Genomic DNA, 19362 nt, shown 5'->3' on the forward strand with positions numbered 1-19362 from the left:
ACGTATATTAAACCAACCTTGCATGCCTGGGATAAACCCCACTTGGTCATGATGAACAATCTTTTTGATATACTGCTGTATCCGGTTGGCTAGAATTTTGTTCAATATTTTCGCATCTATGTTCATCAGAGATATTGGTCTGTAGTTTTCTTTTTTGGTTGTGTCCCTGTCTGCTTTTGGTATCAGAGTGATGTTGGCTTCATAGAAGCTGGCAGGGAGTATTCCAGTCTTCTGGAAGACTTTTAAAGGTAGAGGTATTCTTCTTTGAAGGTTTTGTAGAATTCATTTGTAAAACCATCTGGTCCAGGACTTTTATTTTTGGGTAGATTTTTGATAACTGTTTCAATTTCATTAGCTGTGATGGGCCTGTTCATGTTATCCCCTTCCTCTTTACTTAGTTTTGGAAGTTGGTAGGTATCTAGGAAATCGTCCATTTCTTCCAGGTTCTCTAGCTTGGTGGCATATAGTTGTTCATAGAAGCCTCGCATGATATGTTGAATTTCTGTGGTGTCTGTTGTGATATCTCCTCTTTCATTTACTATCCGATTTATTTGGGTCTTCTCCCTTTTTTGTTTTGTGAGTCTGGCTAAAGGTTTGTCGATTTTGTTTACTCTTTCGAAGAACCAACATTTACTTTCGTTGATCTTTTGTATGGTTTTCTTATTCTCAATGTTATTTATTTCTGCCCTAACTTTAGTGATTTCTGTCCTTCTAGTTGCTTTAGGGTTCCTTTGTTGTTCTTCTTCTAGGTCTTTAAAATGTGCAACCAGGCTGTTTATTTGTCCTTTTTCTTGTTTCCTAATGTGTGCTTGTATAGCTATGAACTTCCCTCTTAGAACTGCTTTAGCTGTGTCCCAAATATTTTGATAGCTTGTGTCTTCATTTTCATTGAAGTCTCAACATTTTGATTTCTTCCTTGATTTCCTCTTTGACCCAGAAGTTGTTAAGAAGTGTACTTTTGACTTCCACATTTTGGGATTGTTACTAATCTTTTGTTGATTGTTAAGTGTTAGTTTAATTCCACTGTGGTCTGAGAAGATGCTTGGGATGATTTCAATGCTCTTGAATTGGCTGATGCTGTCTTTGTGGCCTAACATGTGGTCTATCCTTGAGAATGACCCATGTGGATTTGAATAAAATGTGTATTCCAGTTTCTTGGGATGAATGACTCTGAAAATGTCCAGTAGTTCTAGTTTATCTATCTCTTCATTTAACTCCATTATGTCCTTATTTATTTTCTGCCTGGATGATCTGTCAAGTTGAGAGAGTGGGGTGTTGAAGTCCCCTACTATGATTGTGTTACTGTTAATATATTGCTGTAGCTCTTTCAGTAGAAGTTTGATGTATTTAGATGGCTTCTCATTGGGTGCATAGATGTTAATAATTGTTAAGTCCTCTTGATTGACTGATCCTCTGAGCATTAAGTAGTGTCCATTCCTATCTTTTTAAATCTTATCTATTTTAAAGTCTATCATGTCAGATATGAGAATAGCTGCTCCTGCTCTTTTTTGTGGGCCATTGGCTTGTATGATAGTTTTCCATCCTTTCACTTTAAGTCTGTGTTTGTCTTGTTGAGTTAGGTGGGTTTCCTGTAGACAGCATATTGTTGGGTTGTGTTTTCTGATCCATCTTCCTACTCTGTGTCTTCTAATAGGTGAATTCAGGCCATTGACATTTATTGATATCAAAGATTGAAGATATTTTAACGCCATTCTTGAAGAGTTTTAGAGTGTTTTGATATATGTCCTATTTTGGTGGTCTGGTTATTTATAGGAGACCTTTCAGAACTTCTTTCAGGGCAGGCTTGGTGATGGTTGCTTCCTTCAACTGTTGCTTGTCTGAGAAGGTTTTGATGCCTCCATCTAGTCTGAATGACAATCTAGCAGGATATAGTATTCTTGGCTGAAAGCCTTTCTCATCGAGCACTCAATAGATATCTTGCCATTCTCTTCTGGCCTGTAGTGTTTGTATGGAGAAGTCTGCTGCTAATCTTATGGGTTTTCCTTTGTAGGTGACTCTTTGTTTTTCTCTTGCAGCCTTGAGGATCCTTTCTTTATCCTTATTCCTTTCCATTCTAAGTATGACATGTCTTGGTGTCTTTAGGTCTGGGTTAATTCTGTTTGGGACCTTCTGGGCTTCTTGAATCTTTATGTCTTTGGTGTTGTCTAGACTAGAGAAATTTTCAGCTATTATGGCCTGGAGAATGCTTTCTTCCTCTCCTTCTCTTTCTTCCTCTGGTAATCCAATAATGTGTATATTGTTTCTTTTGAAGTCATCCCATAGGACTCTGTTGTTGTTTTCAGCATCTCTTAATCTCTTTTTGAGATCTCTTACTTCTTTTTTAGTTGTCTCTAATTCATCCTCAATCTTGCTAATTCTGTCTTCAGCCTTATTAATTCTATTCTCTCTGCCCTCTACTGTTTTCTGGAGTTCATCTCTTTTGTTGCCCTGCTCTGATACTGTTTTAGCTTGTTCAGCTAGTTGCATTCTTAGCTCAGCGATTTTAGCTTTCAGCTCTCTAATAACCATGAGATAATTAGTATTTTCTTCCATATTCTCATTTGTTGTTCCTGCATTTCTGATTACAATTTTTCCAAATTCTTTTCTTACTCCTGTTATTTCCTTAACTAATGTTTGGATGTTGAACTCATTATTTTGTGCTTCACCCTCTGGAGGACTTTTAGCTGGACTCTTGTCCTGGTTCGATTCTCCAATATTTTTTCTTGTTGTTTTAACCATTTTATATATTATGTTATGAGTTCCCTTAATCAGAACTTTTCAAATTATTGATCACTATTTCCTGGATTGACTTGTGTCTAAGTAAATTAATTAAAGGGTTCACAGTGGTGGAAGTTAATGTTGTTTTAATCCCTGAGTTGGAGCTCAGTTGTTTAAAAGCCTCTTTTTTTTTTTCTTCCCTGTAGGCTATGGGAGCCTGAGGGCTTTTAAACTATCAATAGGCTTCTTAGCTTAATCACTGACTCCTGACCAAGAGATAAAGCAGGGTGTGGCAGAGATAATCCAGTGGTTATGCAAAGAGACTTTCACAGCCCCTCAGCTATGCCAAGGAGGTATAGGTCTTCTCCTGAGTTTCCTGGTTAGATCTCTGCCCCTGGCATCCCTCCCTGTTGCTGCTCCAGATTCTGAGGGCAGTAGCAATGGAGACTCAGATTTGCACTTGGTGAGTCTCTGGGGAGTCCTCTCCTCCCTTCAGCTATCCCCTTGTTGGTGGAACAGACTGGAGGTGGTGTCTCAACTGATAAACTGCTAAACTGTTATTAGTCACTTAATCTCTCCTTAGGCTCCTCCTCTCTGTCACCAGCCACATGTGTTTGTACTCACCGGTGATTTACTGGGTTCCTGTGGTCATTCTAGTCCTGTCTTGTTTCGGTCCCGGGTGGTCTCCTTTGGTATTCCTAGTTGATCCAGGAGAGGAGAGGAGAGGAGAGGAGAGGAGAGGAGAGGAGAGGAGAGGAGAGGAGAGGAGAGGAGAGGAGAGGAGAGGAGAGGAGAGGAGAGGAGAGGAGAGATAGTTATCCTGTTTTTAAAGTTGACTTGTGTGAACTAACCTGTGGAAGGAATCTCCCTCTTTTCATTCTCCTCTACCCCCCCCCCGTGTGGGGTGTGTGTGTGTATATGTGTGTGTGTGTGTATATGTGTACATGCAACATATGTAAAACTGGTAACTTGGATCTGAGATGAACTTCAGTGGTAGAGTGTATGTTTCATATGTATGAGGTCCTGAGTTTAATTGGTAATCCCCCCATAAAAATGTAACCAAATTGGTAACTGATCTTAAAATATTTGGGAATGTTTTACCACAGAGTGGAGCAGGTATACAACAACTGAGATGGGAAATGAGGGAAATAATTAAACAGGTAAAATAAGTCAGATGGCATGTATTCAAAATGTTTATCTGGAGAGAGAGAACAGCTATTTAACATTTCAAAGATGGATAGCTACTATTTTTATTTACTTTGCCTGCTGACAGAGCTTAAGAAAGAGAAGAAAGGGGCTGGGTGATGGCACACCAGGTTGAGCACACATGTTACAGTGCTCAAGGACATGGGTTTGAGGTGGGAGAGAACCTGCAGACCTGCTTCACCGCTTGTGAAGCGACCCCCTGCAGGTGGGTGCCAAGAAAGAGGGGGTGGAGGACTTTCTGCACTGCAAAGTCCTCCACCCCCTTGCAAAGTTCTTCTCCTGCAGGCGGGTACCAGGGGCTTGAACCTAGATCCTTGTGCATTAGAACAGGTATGCCACTACCTGGCCCAAAAGTCAGGAACACTTTAAAGAGAACCTCTGCTATCATGGTGGTCAAAAGTATATTCTTTGGCGGGTTAGATACCATAATGGTTATGCAAAGAGACTTTCATGCTGGAGGCTCTGAAGTCCTAGGTTCAATTCCCTGTACCACCATAAGTAAGAGCTGATCAGTTCACTAGTTAAAAAAAAAAAAAAAGCAAAAGTATGTTCCTTTTTTTTTTAAAATATATTTTAGGAAATATTTTTTAATATATTAAAAATATTTAGGAAATATTTTTAATATTTTTAGGAAATATTCATTGTACAAAGCACAAGGATTCCAGTTCAAGCCCCCAGCTTCCCACCTGCAGGGGAGTAGCTTCACAAGCAGTGAAGCTGGTCTGCAGGTGTCTATTTTTCTTTCTCCCTATCTATCTTTCCCTCCCTTCTCAATTTCTCTCTGTCCTATTAAAAAAAAAAAAAGAAAAATGGTCACAGGAGCAGTGGATTCATAGTGCAGGCACTGAGCTTCAGCAATAACCCTGATGGCAAAAAAAAAAAAAAATGTTGGATGGAGTCAAAAATGGAGAAAAGAAGGGAATTGGGGGTGAGAGGAGAAAGAGGAAGATATGGAGAGAGTGGTACCTTCAGCACTGCGTTGCTGCTGGCAAAGCTCTCCCTTTGCAGGTGGGAGGTGGGGACCAGGGACTTGAACCCAGGTTCTTGTGCATTGTAACATGTATGCTCAACCAGGTGTGCTACTTCCTGGGCCAGAAGTCAGTAACACTTTAAAGAGAACCTCTGCTATCATGGTGGTGAAAAGTATATCCTAAAAAAAAAAAGTTTTTAGAAAATATTTATTTATTTATGTATTGGATAGAGGCAGAGAGAAATCAATAAGAAAGTGGGAGAGAGAGAGAAAGAGAGACACCTGTAGCTCTGAGTTACCATTCATATAGCTTTCCCCTTGTAAGTAGGAACCAGTGGCTTGAACCCTAGTTGTTGCACTTTATAGCAGGTGCATTCAAACCAGTTGCACCACCTCCCAGCCCCTGAAAAGTCTATTCTTTTCCAGCTTGAAAAGGCAGCTTTTTATGAGTTTGACTTTCTTTGTGTTTCCATATTTAGGTTTGCTCTATGCTGTTGGGGGTTATGATGGTGCTTCCCGGCAGTGTCTGAGCACAGTAGAGTGCTATAATGCTACTACAAATGAGTGGACCTACATAGCAGAAATGAGCACCAGACGGAGTGGAGCAGGTAAACATCAAATGAAATGGGAAGTGATGAAACAGGTGAAGTGACTCATTGGCATCTCTTTGTATGACCAGGAAACAGATTATGTACAGCTTTCACAACACTATTAAACATTGTTTGAATTGTACAGATAGTGGTAGCTATGTAAAATGTGATGTATGCTATATTAAAAGCTATAGCACTACTTTGTTTATATCCCTTGGCATTTTTAGTTTTTCTCATGCTTGTGCTTAAAAAAAATCGAGTCTCTTTTATTTCCATTACTCAGAAATACTATGCTTTTTTTTTTCTTTTTTTATATATTGTTTAATATTTATTTATTTTCTCTTTTGTTGCCCTTGGTTTTTTGTTGTTGTTGTTGTAGTTGTTGTTGTTGTTATTCGTGTCGTTGTTGGATAGGACAGAGAGAAATAGAGAGAGGAGGTGAAGACAGAGGGGGAGAGAAAGATAGACACCTGCAGACTTGCTTCACCACCTGTGAAGTGACACCCCTGCAGGTGGGGAGCTGGGGGCTCAAACCGAGATCCTTACAGAGGTCCTTGCGCTTTGCGCAACATGCGCTTAACCTGCTGCGCTACCGCCCAACTCCCAATACTGTGCTTTTAAACTGGCTAAAAAAGAATACTGGGGGCGGGGAAGACAGCATAATGGTTACGCAAACAGACTCTCATGCCTGAGGCTCCTAAGTCTTAGGTTAAATCCCCTGCACCACCCTAAGCCAGAGCTGAACAGTGCTCTGGTGTTTCTCTCTCTCTCTCTCTCTGTGTCTCTCTCTGTATCTCTCAAAAATAAAATTAATTAAAAAAAAAAAAAAAAAGAGCTCCTTGGAAGGTGTTTTTTTAAAAAAAAAAAAAAAAAAAAGGAAGAAGAAAGAAAGAATGCTGGGGAGATGGCACAAAGGTTATGCAAAACAATTTATTTTCTTACCTGAAGCTCAAGGTTCAGTCCCTGACATCACTATAAGGCACAGCTGGGCAGTGCTCTGATAAAATAATAGTAGTAGTAGTAGAAATAGTTGTCATCATCATCATTGTCACATAAGCAATAGTAATTTAAGAAGCATATCTGTTCGTTGTTTCCTGGGGCTCACATGGAGTGACTCCAGCCAGGAAGGTAAGCTGACCAGTTCTCCCTCTCCAGCTCTAAGGGACCCAGAGATCCGAAAGGAGACACCGGAGAGTATTTTGATATGAACACTCGATTTATTCAGGGGTGGGTTTGGGTATATATAGAGAAAGTTAAAGAACATTTTTCAAATACGTCAGAAATTACAGGTTTCTTAAAGGTCAGCTTGCCCCTATGGTAGGGTGCTTGTATGACAAGAATTGATGTGATACATAAAGGTCAAGACAATTATTCTCCATTATGCAAACAGGTTAATTATCTAAAGGCATTTGAGAGAAGCATAGGGGTTAAACCAGTAGGGTGAGATAGAGAGAAGATAAACAAGGCTTGATGTAAATTAAGGACACCAAAGACCATAAGGAAATAGTGTTTTGAGGCTTCACTGTCTTGGTGTTGGGGTGTAAGATGGAGTGTGTTTCTCCTTTGTGAATGAACCTTAAAGCAGGCAGCCATGTGGCCTGCCAGCAGGGAGAAACTAAGTGCAAGAGGTCTGCATGTTTTCTGTGAGCCTGGGAGGCTAACAAGGCAAGCTTAGTCTGGGAGACTTTTTCCCTCTTGGCTCATCTCTATGATGAGAGAGGCTAACAAGCGGGGTGTCTTTCCAGACTGCCATCCAAGGATGGGAGAGCTCCCCTAAGCTCTACCAAGCTTTCACATAGTCCTACAGTTGTTACCATGAGAGTTGATTTCCACAGGCATTATGCTACTCTTTCTGTGTCATATATTCTTTCTTTTTTGCCTGATAAGTCTCTTTTAGAATAACAATTCTTCCTAAGATTCTTATTTTTCAGTTTTATTCATTTCCATTTATTGGGTTGGTGCTTTAATATTGATTTTACTATGAATAATTCAGTAGTTTAGGTACAGACCATTGGAGTAAACCTTAACATGTTAGTAATTTCCTATCCTCTTTCACTCTAAAATAATTGGGGGGAGGGGGGCAGGTGGTGGCACACCTGGTTAAGTACACACACTACAGTGCACAGGGATCCAGATTCAAGCCCCTGGTCCCCACCTGCAGGGGGAAGGCTTCACAAGTGGGGAAGTAGGGCTGCAGGTGTCAGTCTTTGTCTCTCTCCCTTTCTATCTCCCTTCCCTTTCTCAATTTCTCTTTGTCTTTATCTAATAAATACAAATATGGGAAAAATTTTTAAAAAATAAAATAGTTTGGTTGTTTGTGCTTTATAGGTGTTGGTGTGTTAAACAACTTATTATATGCTGTAGGGGGTCATGATGGCCCCTTAGTAAGAAAAAGTGTTGAAGTATATGATCCCACCACCAATACATGGAGACAGGCTGCAGATATGAATATGTGCAGAAGAAATGCAGGTATGTAGCTCATTTATGGTTATGAAATTCATACTGAATTTTAAACTTTTATCCCTGTGTATTTCCATTTGTCGTCATTTGTTTTTACTGACCTGGGGTTCCTGATAAAGCAGTTCTTCTAAAGACAGAGCCTTATGTAATTGTGTCTGCAATATGGAAGGTTGTTATGACATTTTAGTTAGCTTAAATTTTTTTTTAAGATTTTATTTAGTTATTTATGAGAAAGATAGGAAGAGAGAGAAAGAACCACACATCACTCTGGCACGTGTGCTGCCGGGGATCGAACTTGGGACCTTATGCCTGAGAGTTCAAAGCTTTATCACTGCACCACCTCCCAGACCACTAGCTTAAAATTTCTAATGACTACTCTTTGGTCATGAATGTGAAACTAAATTAATGAAAGAGCCCTCTTTACCTGTTACTAAATTCTTTCCTTTTATTTATTTTTTAAACCACCAGAGTATTATTTCTGGGACTCCATGCCTGCACAGCTCTACCGTTCCAGGTAGCCATATATTTTTCCTTTATTTTTGTTTTTTCTTTAATAGAGGTGAGAGAGAAATAGAGGGGAAGAGGGGGCTGGGCGGTAGCACACTGGGTTAAGTGCACGTTAGTACAAAGCACAAGGATGCCAGTTCGAGCCCCCAGCTCCCCACCTGCAGTGGGGGACACTTCACAAGTGGTGAAGAAGGTCTGCAGTTGTCTTTCTCTCTCCCTCTATCTTCCTCTCCCTCTCAATTTCTCTCTGTCCCGTCCAGCAACAACGATAACGACAATAGGAAAAAGATGGCTGCCAGGAGCAATGGTTCTTAGTGTAGGCACTGAACCCCAGAAGCAAATAAAAAAGAAAAGAAAAGAAATAGAGGGGAAGAAAGACAGAAGGAGAAACGTCTGCAGTACTGCTCCGCTACTCATGAGGCTCCCTCCCCAACCTGCTACAGATAGACACCCAGAGCTTGAGCCTGGGTCATCACACATTTTAACATGTTCAATCTACCAAGGGAGCTGCCATCTAGCCCCAGTTACTTCAATGCTTTTTTTTTTTTTTAATATTATTTACTTATTTTGGATAGAGGCAGAAATTGAGAGGGAAAGATGGAGTCACCTGCAAACACTGTTTCACTACTCATGAAGCTTCCTCCCCTCCACCCCCAGGAGGTGAAACGGCTTGAACTTGGCTCCTTGTGCATGGTAACATTTGCACTCAACCAGATGAACCACCACCACCACCACCCCCAATTCTTCTATTGTTATCACATACATTTCTATCTGATGTCATATACAGTAATCCTTATTCTCAAGAAATGAGTTGAGATTAAAAATTATTGATAGTTGTTTATCTGGCTCTGGAAGAGAAGCCTTAGAAAAACTATTTCTAATTTAATGCAGTCAAGAGTTCTATAACATGAAAACAAAACAAAACAAAAAGAAAAAAGCAAGAAAAGAGAAAGGCAGAGGTCTTCTAAGATAGGGAGTTAACTATCTGAAAAGAAGATACTTGGGAGAAAAGAAATGGAAAATAGATTCAGGATATCTTGCCCTTGGGAAAATTCTGGTCTTTAAAATGCCTTTATGTTCATGTCATTTCTCATAGTCTAAAGTCCTTGATGATTCTTAAACTCACTGTACACCACTGGATGCTATTACAAGGTGCATCTTCTCCTGTGGTAAAGTGGAATAAAGCATTGGATTCTCAAGCATGAGGTCCTGAGTACAATTCCCAGAAGCACATGTACCAGAGTAGTGTCTCATTCTCTCTCTTTCTCCTCCTCTCTTTCTCATAAATAAGTAAATAAATAATCTTTAAAAAGATCAATAAATTTTTTTTTAAAAAATTGATTCTCTCCCAAATGTTCTTTTACTTTCTCTTTTATTTAAATGTTATTTGTAAGAGGGACTAAATTTTTAGGGCTACAAGGACTGTCAACAGCAGGACAGAATTTATGTTTAGTTGTTATTAATTGTACATCGTGGTCCGGGAGATGGTGCAGTGGATAAGGCATTGGACTCTCAGGCATGAGGTCCCAAATTCTCTCCCCAGCAGCACATGTACCATAATGATATATGGTTCTTTCTCTCTTTCCTCCTATCTTTCTCATTAACAAGTAATAAAATATTCAAAAAGTTGTACATTATTCAATCACTTGCGCTTGGTGAAGTACTAAAACCTCATTCATGAGTAGTCCAGCACCATGATATGATCTGTAAATCGTAAGACATGGCATGATAAGACATGATTATGCTCTGCGATATGATATTTTAGTCAACAGACTGCATATACCAAGGTAAAATGTGTATGTACCTTCCTGAGCTAAAGAATGTATTTTCAATTTGAATTTTCAACCTTATTTTTCATAAAATTGAATAATTTAATTTTTCCTACCTGTGTTTTAATGTACTAAAATAAGTACTAACTCATTTCTCTACCCCAAAGTAAAAGGAATTAATTTGCATATGTAGAGCTATCATTGTTCTGCTCTTTCTTTTTAGGTATTTGAACTAAAGTGGTGTGGTTTTCTTGTCATTAGTAATACAATTGAATCTGATTAGAGAAGATAAACTCAATTTGCAGAAATGATACTATTGCTAAGTGTACTTTTAAATGGCATTTAGCGATTTGGGCTCATTGTTTTGTTCAAAATATGCACACATCTGCTAACAAAACAATCTGCAAAAGCTATAGTGACCTTTGTGGATATCATTCTTTGGATTTTTGATGCCCTCTAGTATCAAAAATGAAGTAGAGAACTTTTCAAAGGATTATACCTTTTAGCTCAGCAATTTTATTTAGAAAAATTTATACTAGAAAATAGTTACATAAATACGCAACAGTTATGCAAGTGGGATTCCTATTCATTGTTATGCCATTAGTGAGAGCAGAAAAACTGAAAATAACTTAATATTCATCAGGGAAAGACAGTTAAATCATGGCATTATAATAGTTTCTATACAAAGCAGCCATTAAAATTATGTAGGTTTGTGTTTATAAACAGACATTTCCAAGGTATATTGCTCAGTAGAAATACCCAATAAAATAGAATATGTAGTATGAGAAACTTTGGGATTTAAAAAAAAAAAGAAATAACTGAATGTATGTATAGAAAAGACCAAGAAGGGCGGAAGGTAGATAGCAAAGAGACTCTCATGCCTGAGACTCCAAAGTCCCAGGTTCAATCCCCCACACCACCATAAACCAGAGCTGAACAGTACTCTGATGAAAAAAAATAATAATCAGAATTTCAGTGCTATAGGTGATAACTTTTTCTATATATTTTTCTAAATATTTTGGATATTTGCAAAAAAAGTTATCCTACTAGTGAAGTAACTGGTGTCCTTTTTTTAAAAAAAATTTTCTTTATTGGGGGATGAATGTTTTATGGTCAATACAATAATTTGTACATGCATAATCTTTGCCAGTTTTCCACATAACAATACAACCCCCCCCCACTAGACCCTCTGCCATCATTGTTCCAGGACCTAGTGTTGTCCTTTTAAAAATAGATAAAATAGTTGTTCAGTATAATAATTAAAGTTTAGAATCATTCTTACATTCTAATAATATGTTTTTTCATAGCAATTCTCTGAGAAACTAACCTTTGGAAACTGAATTTCACCACCAGTTTTCTATATCTAATATGTAAAGGAGGGTATCCTGTAAATTAAGTGAAGTAATGCATGTACAATGCAACTACTGCATGAATAGTATGAGTAGGGCCCTAAAGGTGGAATTAACCTATCACATAGTGAAGACATTCTCTTCAGATTCATGTCTTCTCTCCTTGTCTTGAAATGAACTGAACGTCTCCAGACCACCTCACCAAACGTGTAAGAATGTTTGTGTTTATATAAAATTTTAAAATAATTGTTTTCTCTCTAATTTTTTAAAGGAGTTTGTGCAGTTAATGGTCTGTTATATGTAGTTGGAGGGGATGATGGTTCCTGTAACTTGGCGTCAGTAGAATATTATAACCCAACAACTGATAAATGGACAGTTGTGTCATCTTGTATGAGCACAGGGAGAAGTTATGCAGGTAATAACTGCCTACTTTTCCTAGTCTTTTAACTATTTTCATCATTGTAATAAAATTTTTATCAACATAGCAACATTTTCTGTTATTAGACTTTTCTCAAATGTTATTTTAGATTTTCTTCTTAAATTAGCCTTGGAGGCTGGGGAAGCTAGTATAATGGTTATACTAAAAGACTTTCACACCTGAGGCACTTTGATACGCTGGCACCATCATAAGCCAGAGCTTGAGCAGTGCTCTGGTTTTGAAACAAAAGAAAAGCAACATTGAATGTATATACTAAACAGGCGTGTATGTACACACACATGCATGCACATATTTTTTGTCATTATTTGTATTCAAATCTGAAATATATCCAGTGCAAAACCAATGTAGTAAAATTAATATAACTAAAATCTACATGCATTAAAGAGGAATTCCCTAAATAGCAAGCCTTTAATTATTCAGATATCCCTAAATATTCCTAGGTGGGGTTCCACATGGTAATATTCTGTTGAAGCTATATGGGAATATTATGAAAGAGAGAATGAGAGACCGGTGCACCACTCAGCTATGGCATAAGGTGGTACCTGGAATTGAACCTGCCACCACTAAGGCTTCAGGCATGCAAGTTCTATGCTCAAACAGGCTGAGATATCTTGCCAGCAGGAGATTTTGCATACTTAAGTATAACACTGACTGAATAATAAAGTACTGTTTTTTATCAATTCTACTAGAAAAATGGCAATGCTCAATAAGTATAATGATGAACTATTAAAACTGCTTCGTATCAGTTATTCTGATTATAGATAATTATACTGATTTAGATACTATGTTTCAGCAATACTCTAATAGCCAATAGTGGGGAAAAGAGAATTTTTACTAATTACCTATCACTGTGGGTAAAATAGACAGCAGGGGTTTATTCTAGAGTACACAATGTTATCACCACAGTCAAGATAATGAAAATATCTGCCACTCCCAAAAGTTTATCTCCTGTTGAGTGTTACATAGATTTTGCTGTTTCCTCAGTAAAGTTATTTTTCCTGAATTGTAACTACAAGAACAAAAGTCTAGTTCTGGATTCAATAGTCTGATATAGTTTATTTCATAAGTAAATGTATTTCATCATGATTTTCATTAAAAAAGTGATAGTACTAATGTTTAGGAAAGATTTAGAAACTGTATGATTTGTTTAATTCCTGTTGCTTTACGGACTCCATATTTTCTCAACAATACTGAATGCTGCCTGTGGTGTCTGTCTTGTTTCTTTGTTTAGGGGTCACAGTTATTGATAAACCATTATGAGTTCACAGAACATTTCTGGCATATTTACAAAGGAGAAACAGGCTTCAACAAGTATTACTGAAGTGATGAAAATCAAGCACTTCTCTACTTGTAGCTGCACTTTAAGTCTCAGCAGAAGACAAGATCATCTGCCTTTAGAGGCGTCAGATACTGAAGATTATTTTTGGTAGAAGCACTGTGTAGGCTTTTTTCTGCAATGAGCAGCAGCTGACTGAATTTTAATAAGAAACCCAGACTGCAGTGCTTACTCTGTAGTCTTTAGACAACAATTGCTTTCATAAAGACTAGTTCTTATCAGTCTTGCGTGACTATGGATTATTTTGCGAAGGAAGATGAAGTACTATGTGTTCTTGTAAAATTAAAATTTATCTTTATTTCTCCTGAAAATCTGTATATGCAGGAGCTGAAAATTTTTTGAACAGGTTTTAAAATCTATGTAAGTATACAAACTAGTTGAGGGATAAAACTGTTTGCTTTTATAAGATATCTTTGATTACATGAATATAATGAATTGTGTGCATATAAATGTGTGTCTCTATGCTTTCCTTTAAATATGTTTGAACAAATGTTTGAAACTTGATTATACTATTTGTAATTGGCACAGTACTTTGAATTATGCCAGTACTACATTGTAAAACAGAGTTGTATTTTTTGATATTTAACAATGCTTAAAACTTTAAAATGCCACTTCTGAGGAATGAATATGGTAAACACATGAATGTGTGATGCCAGACTTTTTTAAATAAAACATAAATTATGCTTATTTATTATTTTCTCTAGTTTAATCTTCGTCATGTTTTGGTGTTTTTTTTCCTTAAAGTAACACTTTGGCATGAACATTACTGCAGGTTTTTGATGAATATAATGAATGTATGGAATTCAATTGAATTTGCATGGTCTTAAGAATTTTTTCTGTGTGTATAAATTTAGCTGCTATTAACAGAAGAAAGAACTATCTGTGAGTAGCCAAGTGTGTTGATCAGATAAATTTTTCTGAGATCATTAATTAATCTCACTTTAAAAATGACCAAAACATGTCTTTCTTGAATTATCTTTGAATAAAAGTTTGTATATTACTTGTTTCCCATTGCCCTTGATCTTATCTATTTATTTAGATATTAAGAATGTTGCATATTGTTAACCTGCGACTTCTATAAAATTTGTCTTCTGACTTAACGATTTCTAGTCAAGATAACTCATTAAGCAAGTCAGCTGATTATTTTCAAAATTTTTTTTTAATTATTATAAAAAGTGTTCCATCTATCAAAGAAAAGTCTCTAAAGATTAGTGAAAGTAAACATTTTTATATTTCTCTCTCTCTAATATGGGTAAGATAAAAAAAAAAGTGGGGGGGTGGAGCAGGTAACTCAGCTGGCAGTGCTCACACATTGCCATTCCCAGGGACAGAGGTTTGAGTCCCAGGTTACCACTTGCAGGATGAAAAGCTTTCCAGGCAGTGGACTGATGCTACAGTGTCTCTTCTCTCTGTCTCTATCTCTCACACTCTCTAGAGGAAAGAAAAGGAAAAAAGAAACAAAGGAAGGAAGGAAGATCCACTAGCAACTGAGGAGTCTTGTAGTCTCCAAGCCCCAGTGATAATCCTGATGGCTAAACAAACTAACAAATACAAGTAGCAGTAAACCATGAAGGACAGAGGGAAAAATATCAACTCGAAAGCAACTGATAAATAAATTGTAGTTCTGATATTAAATAAAAGGAATTGATAAAAATAAATTAAATTAAATTTTTTTTAAAAAGGAATTGAGGGGTGGCAGTGGCAACCCTCGGAGATGCTAGACTCAGAAGAAGCCCTTATCACTGTTAGGATATGGTAGCTATTCATTAAGAGAAGATTTTAGATTAACTTCAACAGAACCTTAGCTAAAACAGTCAGTAATCAAAAGAAAAGAATTACAGCAATGATAAAATTCCTGCTTAATATCAGAACATTCAAATTTAAATGTTGACCTTGTTTTTATTGTTGTAATTATTATTGTTGTTATTGATGTCGTCATTGTTGGATAGGACAGAGAGAAATAGAGGAGAGGAAGACGGGGAGAGAAAGACACCTGCAGACCTGCTTCACCACTTGTGGAGCGATACCCCTGTAGGTAGGGAGCCTGGGGCTCTAACCAAGATCCTTACGCTGGTCCTTGTGCTTTGCGCCACCTGCACTTAACCTGCAGTGCTTCCGTCCGACTCCCAGGAAAAGTATTTATTATTTAGTTGAACTTTCCATTATAAGTGTTAGTATCAAGAATTTAATAAATGGGCTAAGGGTATAAACTTTCTGGGTAGAGTACATACCTTACCACTGTGTAGCCCAGGTTTTAAGTCCCTGCACCACTTGAGATGTTCTGTGGCACTGGAAGTTGCTGTGGTGCTGGTCCCCATTGTTTTCTCTCTGAAAAAGCAGCCCAGGTAGTCGGGCGGTAGCACAGCGGGTTAAGCGCACGTGGCGCAAAGCGCAAGGACCGGCATAAGGACCCCGGTTTGAGCCCCCGGCTCCCCACCTGCATGGGAGTGGCTTCACAAGCTGTGAAGCGGGTCTGCAGGTGTCTTGTCTTTCTCTCCCCGTCTCTGTCTTCCCCTCCTCTCTCCATTTCTCTCTGTCCATTCCAACAACGAACGACATCAACGACAATAATAACCACAAGGCTACAACAACAAGGGCAATAAAAGGGGGGGAAATGGCCTCCAGAAGCAGTGGATTCATGATGCAGGCACTGAACCCCAGCAATAACCCTGGAGGCAAAAAAAAAAAAAAAAAGAAAAGCAGCCCAGAGGCCTGAGATCATGCATACATGAAGTCCAGGTACTATTGGGGCTGGGGGGGAGGGTTGACTATTAACTGGGGGTCCATGTGTTCCTTACATAGAAAAGAACTCTAGGGTGACGTGTGATGGGAACAAGGACACAACATTTATTGAGAAGATAGGCCAAAGACACCAAGTTCAAAATCTGAGACCAGCAAGTTGTTTGTTTGTTTTTTTTTTAAAGAACACTTTCTTCTTCACCCCCTCTCCCTCCTCCCTGTTCCTCCCTTTCATTTGGTCGTCACCAAGGCTTCACCATTTTGAGTTGTTTTTGTTTTTGTTTTCCTTAGCTAGAAAGATAAACAAGGAGAAAAAGGAGGGCCGCAGCACCAAAGCTTCCTTCAATGTGGTGTGAGCCATGCACCTGCTTTGGGGTAAACTGCTTCCTGCAATGATAGCAGGAAGGTGGATGGCATGCATACTTGTAGAAGTTTCCCAGTTCCTTTCCTGTTCTCCATGAACTTCGTGTATTATTACTGACATTCATCATCTTTTATAGCACTAAGATCCAGATACTTATAATCTCAGTTATGAAATGTTACATACAAGTATAATATCACATAGCATGCTAAGACATCCTGTTGTTTCAGTTTGGGTGTTCAGCAAATTGTCTCCTACTGACTTTCTGACAAATATGTTTGTGGCCCAGGTGGTCCCCACCTGTAGGGGGAGTGGTGAAGCAGGGCTACAAGTGTCTCTCTCTGTCTATCTCTCCCTTTATATCTCCCTCTCCCCTCTCAATTTCTCTTTGTTTCTATCCAATAATAAATAAAATATTATAAAAAGAAAGAAAAATATGTTTGTTAGCACAAAAGAGAGATATAGAGACACAGAACCAGAATACCATTCTGACATTTGTGTCAGAGAGCAGTGTCAGGACTTTGATCATGCTTTTAAGTCTAATGTTCTAGCAACTACACCACCTCCCAGGCCATTCCTACTTGCTTTGATGACTGCCATTTTTTCATTGGGAGGAAAGTCTACACAAGAGAGTGGAGTCACCTTTGAATCATGAGTTCCAGGTTCTTTTTTTTTTTTTTTTCTTATTGGAAAGAGACCGGCTATAAGGATCCCAGTTTGAGCCTCCAGATCCCCACCTGTAGGGGAGACGCTTCACAGGCAATGAAGCAGGTCTGCAGGTGTCTGTCTTTCCCCCTCTCTGTCTTCCACTCCTCTCTCCATTTCTCTGTGTCCAATCCAACAATGATATCAATAACAACAAGAATAATAACTACAACAATACAAAAAAATTTTAAAAACAAGGGCAACAAAAGGGAAAATAAATTATTTTTTTTTAAAGTGATAAGGCCTAATTAGTCTGGTCCCACAGTGTATGCTTGATGAAGGGCAGCACATCTGGGGAAAGAAGAAAGTTGTAGTGTAGCTTGAAGGAATCCTGTTCAGTGAAGTAAGCCAGAAAGAGAAGTATGAATATGGGAATTATCTCAATCATCCATAGAACTTAAAAAGCAGTGGTCCAGGAGATGGCACAGTGGATAAAGCATCGAACTCTCAACCTGATCAGGTTCAATCCCCAGCAGCACATGTATCAGAGTGATGTCTGGTTCTTTCTCTCTCCCCTCCTACCTTTCTCATAAGTAAATAAATAAAATTTTTTAAAAAAGAAAAAACTTTAAAAGCAAAAACAGAAAGGGGAAACAGAAAAGTTTTGCATAAAGTAAAACTTGGACTGGGTTTGGTGTATTGCACCAAAGCAAAGGGGGGAGGAAGGGCAGTTACGGGTCCTGGTGGAAAGGGACCAAGGCTGGAGGTGAAAGAGTGTTTTGCAGTGCAGGGTGGTAGCCTAGCGGGTTAAGTGCACATAGCCTTAACCTCAAGGACCCACATAAGGATCCAGGTTCAAGCCCCACCCCTCCCAGCTCCCACCTGCAAGGGAGTCGCTTCACAGGCAGTGAAGCAGGTCTTCAGGTGTCTATCTTTCTTTCCCCCTCTCTGTCTTCCCCCTCCTCTCTCGATTTCTCTCTGTCCTGTCCAACAACAACAGCAATGGCAGCAAGGGCAACAAAATGGGAAAGATGGCCTTCAGGAGCAGTGGATTCGTGGTGCAGGCACTGAGCCCCAATGATAACCCTGGAAGCAGGAAGGAAGGAAGGAAGGAAGGAAGGAAGGAAGGAAGGGAGGGAAGAAGGAAGGAAGGAAGGAAACAAAGAAAGAAAAGAAGAAAGAAAGAAAGAAAGAGAAAGGGTGTTTTGCAGACATCTGTTATGGCTAAATGAGAATATTTGCTCATGCGTCAACAACTGTACTATAAACCATCAACCCACCACTACCATCACCACCACCCCCAAAAATTGTAGTGTGGTCGTAACCCACAACCTTATCCCTATGGAAGAGGGCTCTGGAGCTGACTAGCCAAACAATGTAGTCTAAGCTGGCAAGCCTGGGTATTAACACAGGGCAATTCCTTCAGCCCCAATGACTGCTTAGATCAAGGTGTTAGCCCTTCCCGAGGAACAGATGCAGCCACCAATTCTGGACTACTACAAAAGCATTTGCAGCACCTTTCAGAATTTCTGAGCCTTGGGTTTCCTCATTTGCAAAAAGAGGACAGCGGCAACTACCTGATTGTTGCAGGTTGTCCTTACATTGTGTGACACTTCCTATCTTGCAAATACATGAGATACTTCAACTGACAAGCAGAATGATCTACATGTGATGTAAACAGATCTTAGAGAGGGACTGACTGTAAACTCAAGCCCCGACAGTTTTTTTTTATTTATATTTTATTTATTATTTTTTTTACCAGAGCACTGCTCAGCTTTGGCTTGTGGTGGTGCAGGGAATTGGACCTGGGACTTTAGAGCCTCAGGCATGAGAGTCTCTTTGCATAACCATTATGCTATCTACCCTTGCCCCAGTCTTTTTTTTTTAATTCATTGATATTATTCTCCGCTCAAATTTAGTTATTGAGGTTGCTACATAAAAGTCCTGGTTTTCCCCCAGTAGCCTTTGCCCTGTTTTGTGCACATGGGCAATTGCGTTGTCAACGCGACCCCTGGTGGCTAGAGCCCCGGGGTTTCGTGCGCGCCCACACGCAGCCCCTCCTCCAGGCGCCGTGTGACGCCAGTAACTGGCTCCATCTCACTATTCTCACTCCATCCGCTGAGCCAATGGCTGGGAAAGCATGAGATTTCGTGTCCGTGAGGCGCAAGATGTGGCCAACTGCACAGGCCAATCACAGCGCCTCGAAGGCCGGGCGGGAACCTTGACAGACCAATAGTAAGAGGAGGAACCTGTCTCTTACGCTCTAGGCCCCG

At 39.1% G+C, this 19362-nt stretch overlaps 1 protein-coding gene across 2 annotated transcripts in view; it reads left to right on the forward strand.

Annotated features, from left to right (window-relative positions):
- Window positions 1-14350, forward strand: part of KLHL2 (kelch like family member 2) — a 123279-nt gene extending 108929 nt beyond the window's left edge. For both annotated transcript variants that reach the window (XM_060184031.1, XM_060184040.1), the window contains 4 exons: window positions 5374-5502; window positions 7813-7953; window positions 11841-11984; window positions 13240-14350. In XM_060184031.1, the coding sequence (XP_060040014.1) occupies window positions 5374-5502; window positions 7813-7953; window positions 11841-11984; window positions 13240-13268 (443 nt within the window). In that variant the 3' untranslated portion in view covers window positions 13269-14350. The remainder of the gene's footprint in view (window positions 1-5373; window positions 5503-7812; window positions 7954-11840; window positions 11985-13239) is intronic.
- The last annotated feature ends 5012 nt before the right edge of the window (window positions 14351-19362 follow it).

This window comes from Erinaceus europaeus, chromosome 2 (assembly GCF_950295315.1).
Source record: "Erinaceus europaeus chromosome 2, mEriEur2.1, whole genome shotgun sequence".
Taxonomy (NCBI): Eukaryota; Metazoa; Chordata; class Mammalia; order Eulipotyphla; family Erinaceidae; genus Erinaceus; species Erinaceus europaeus.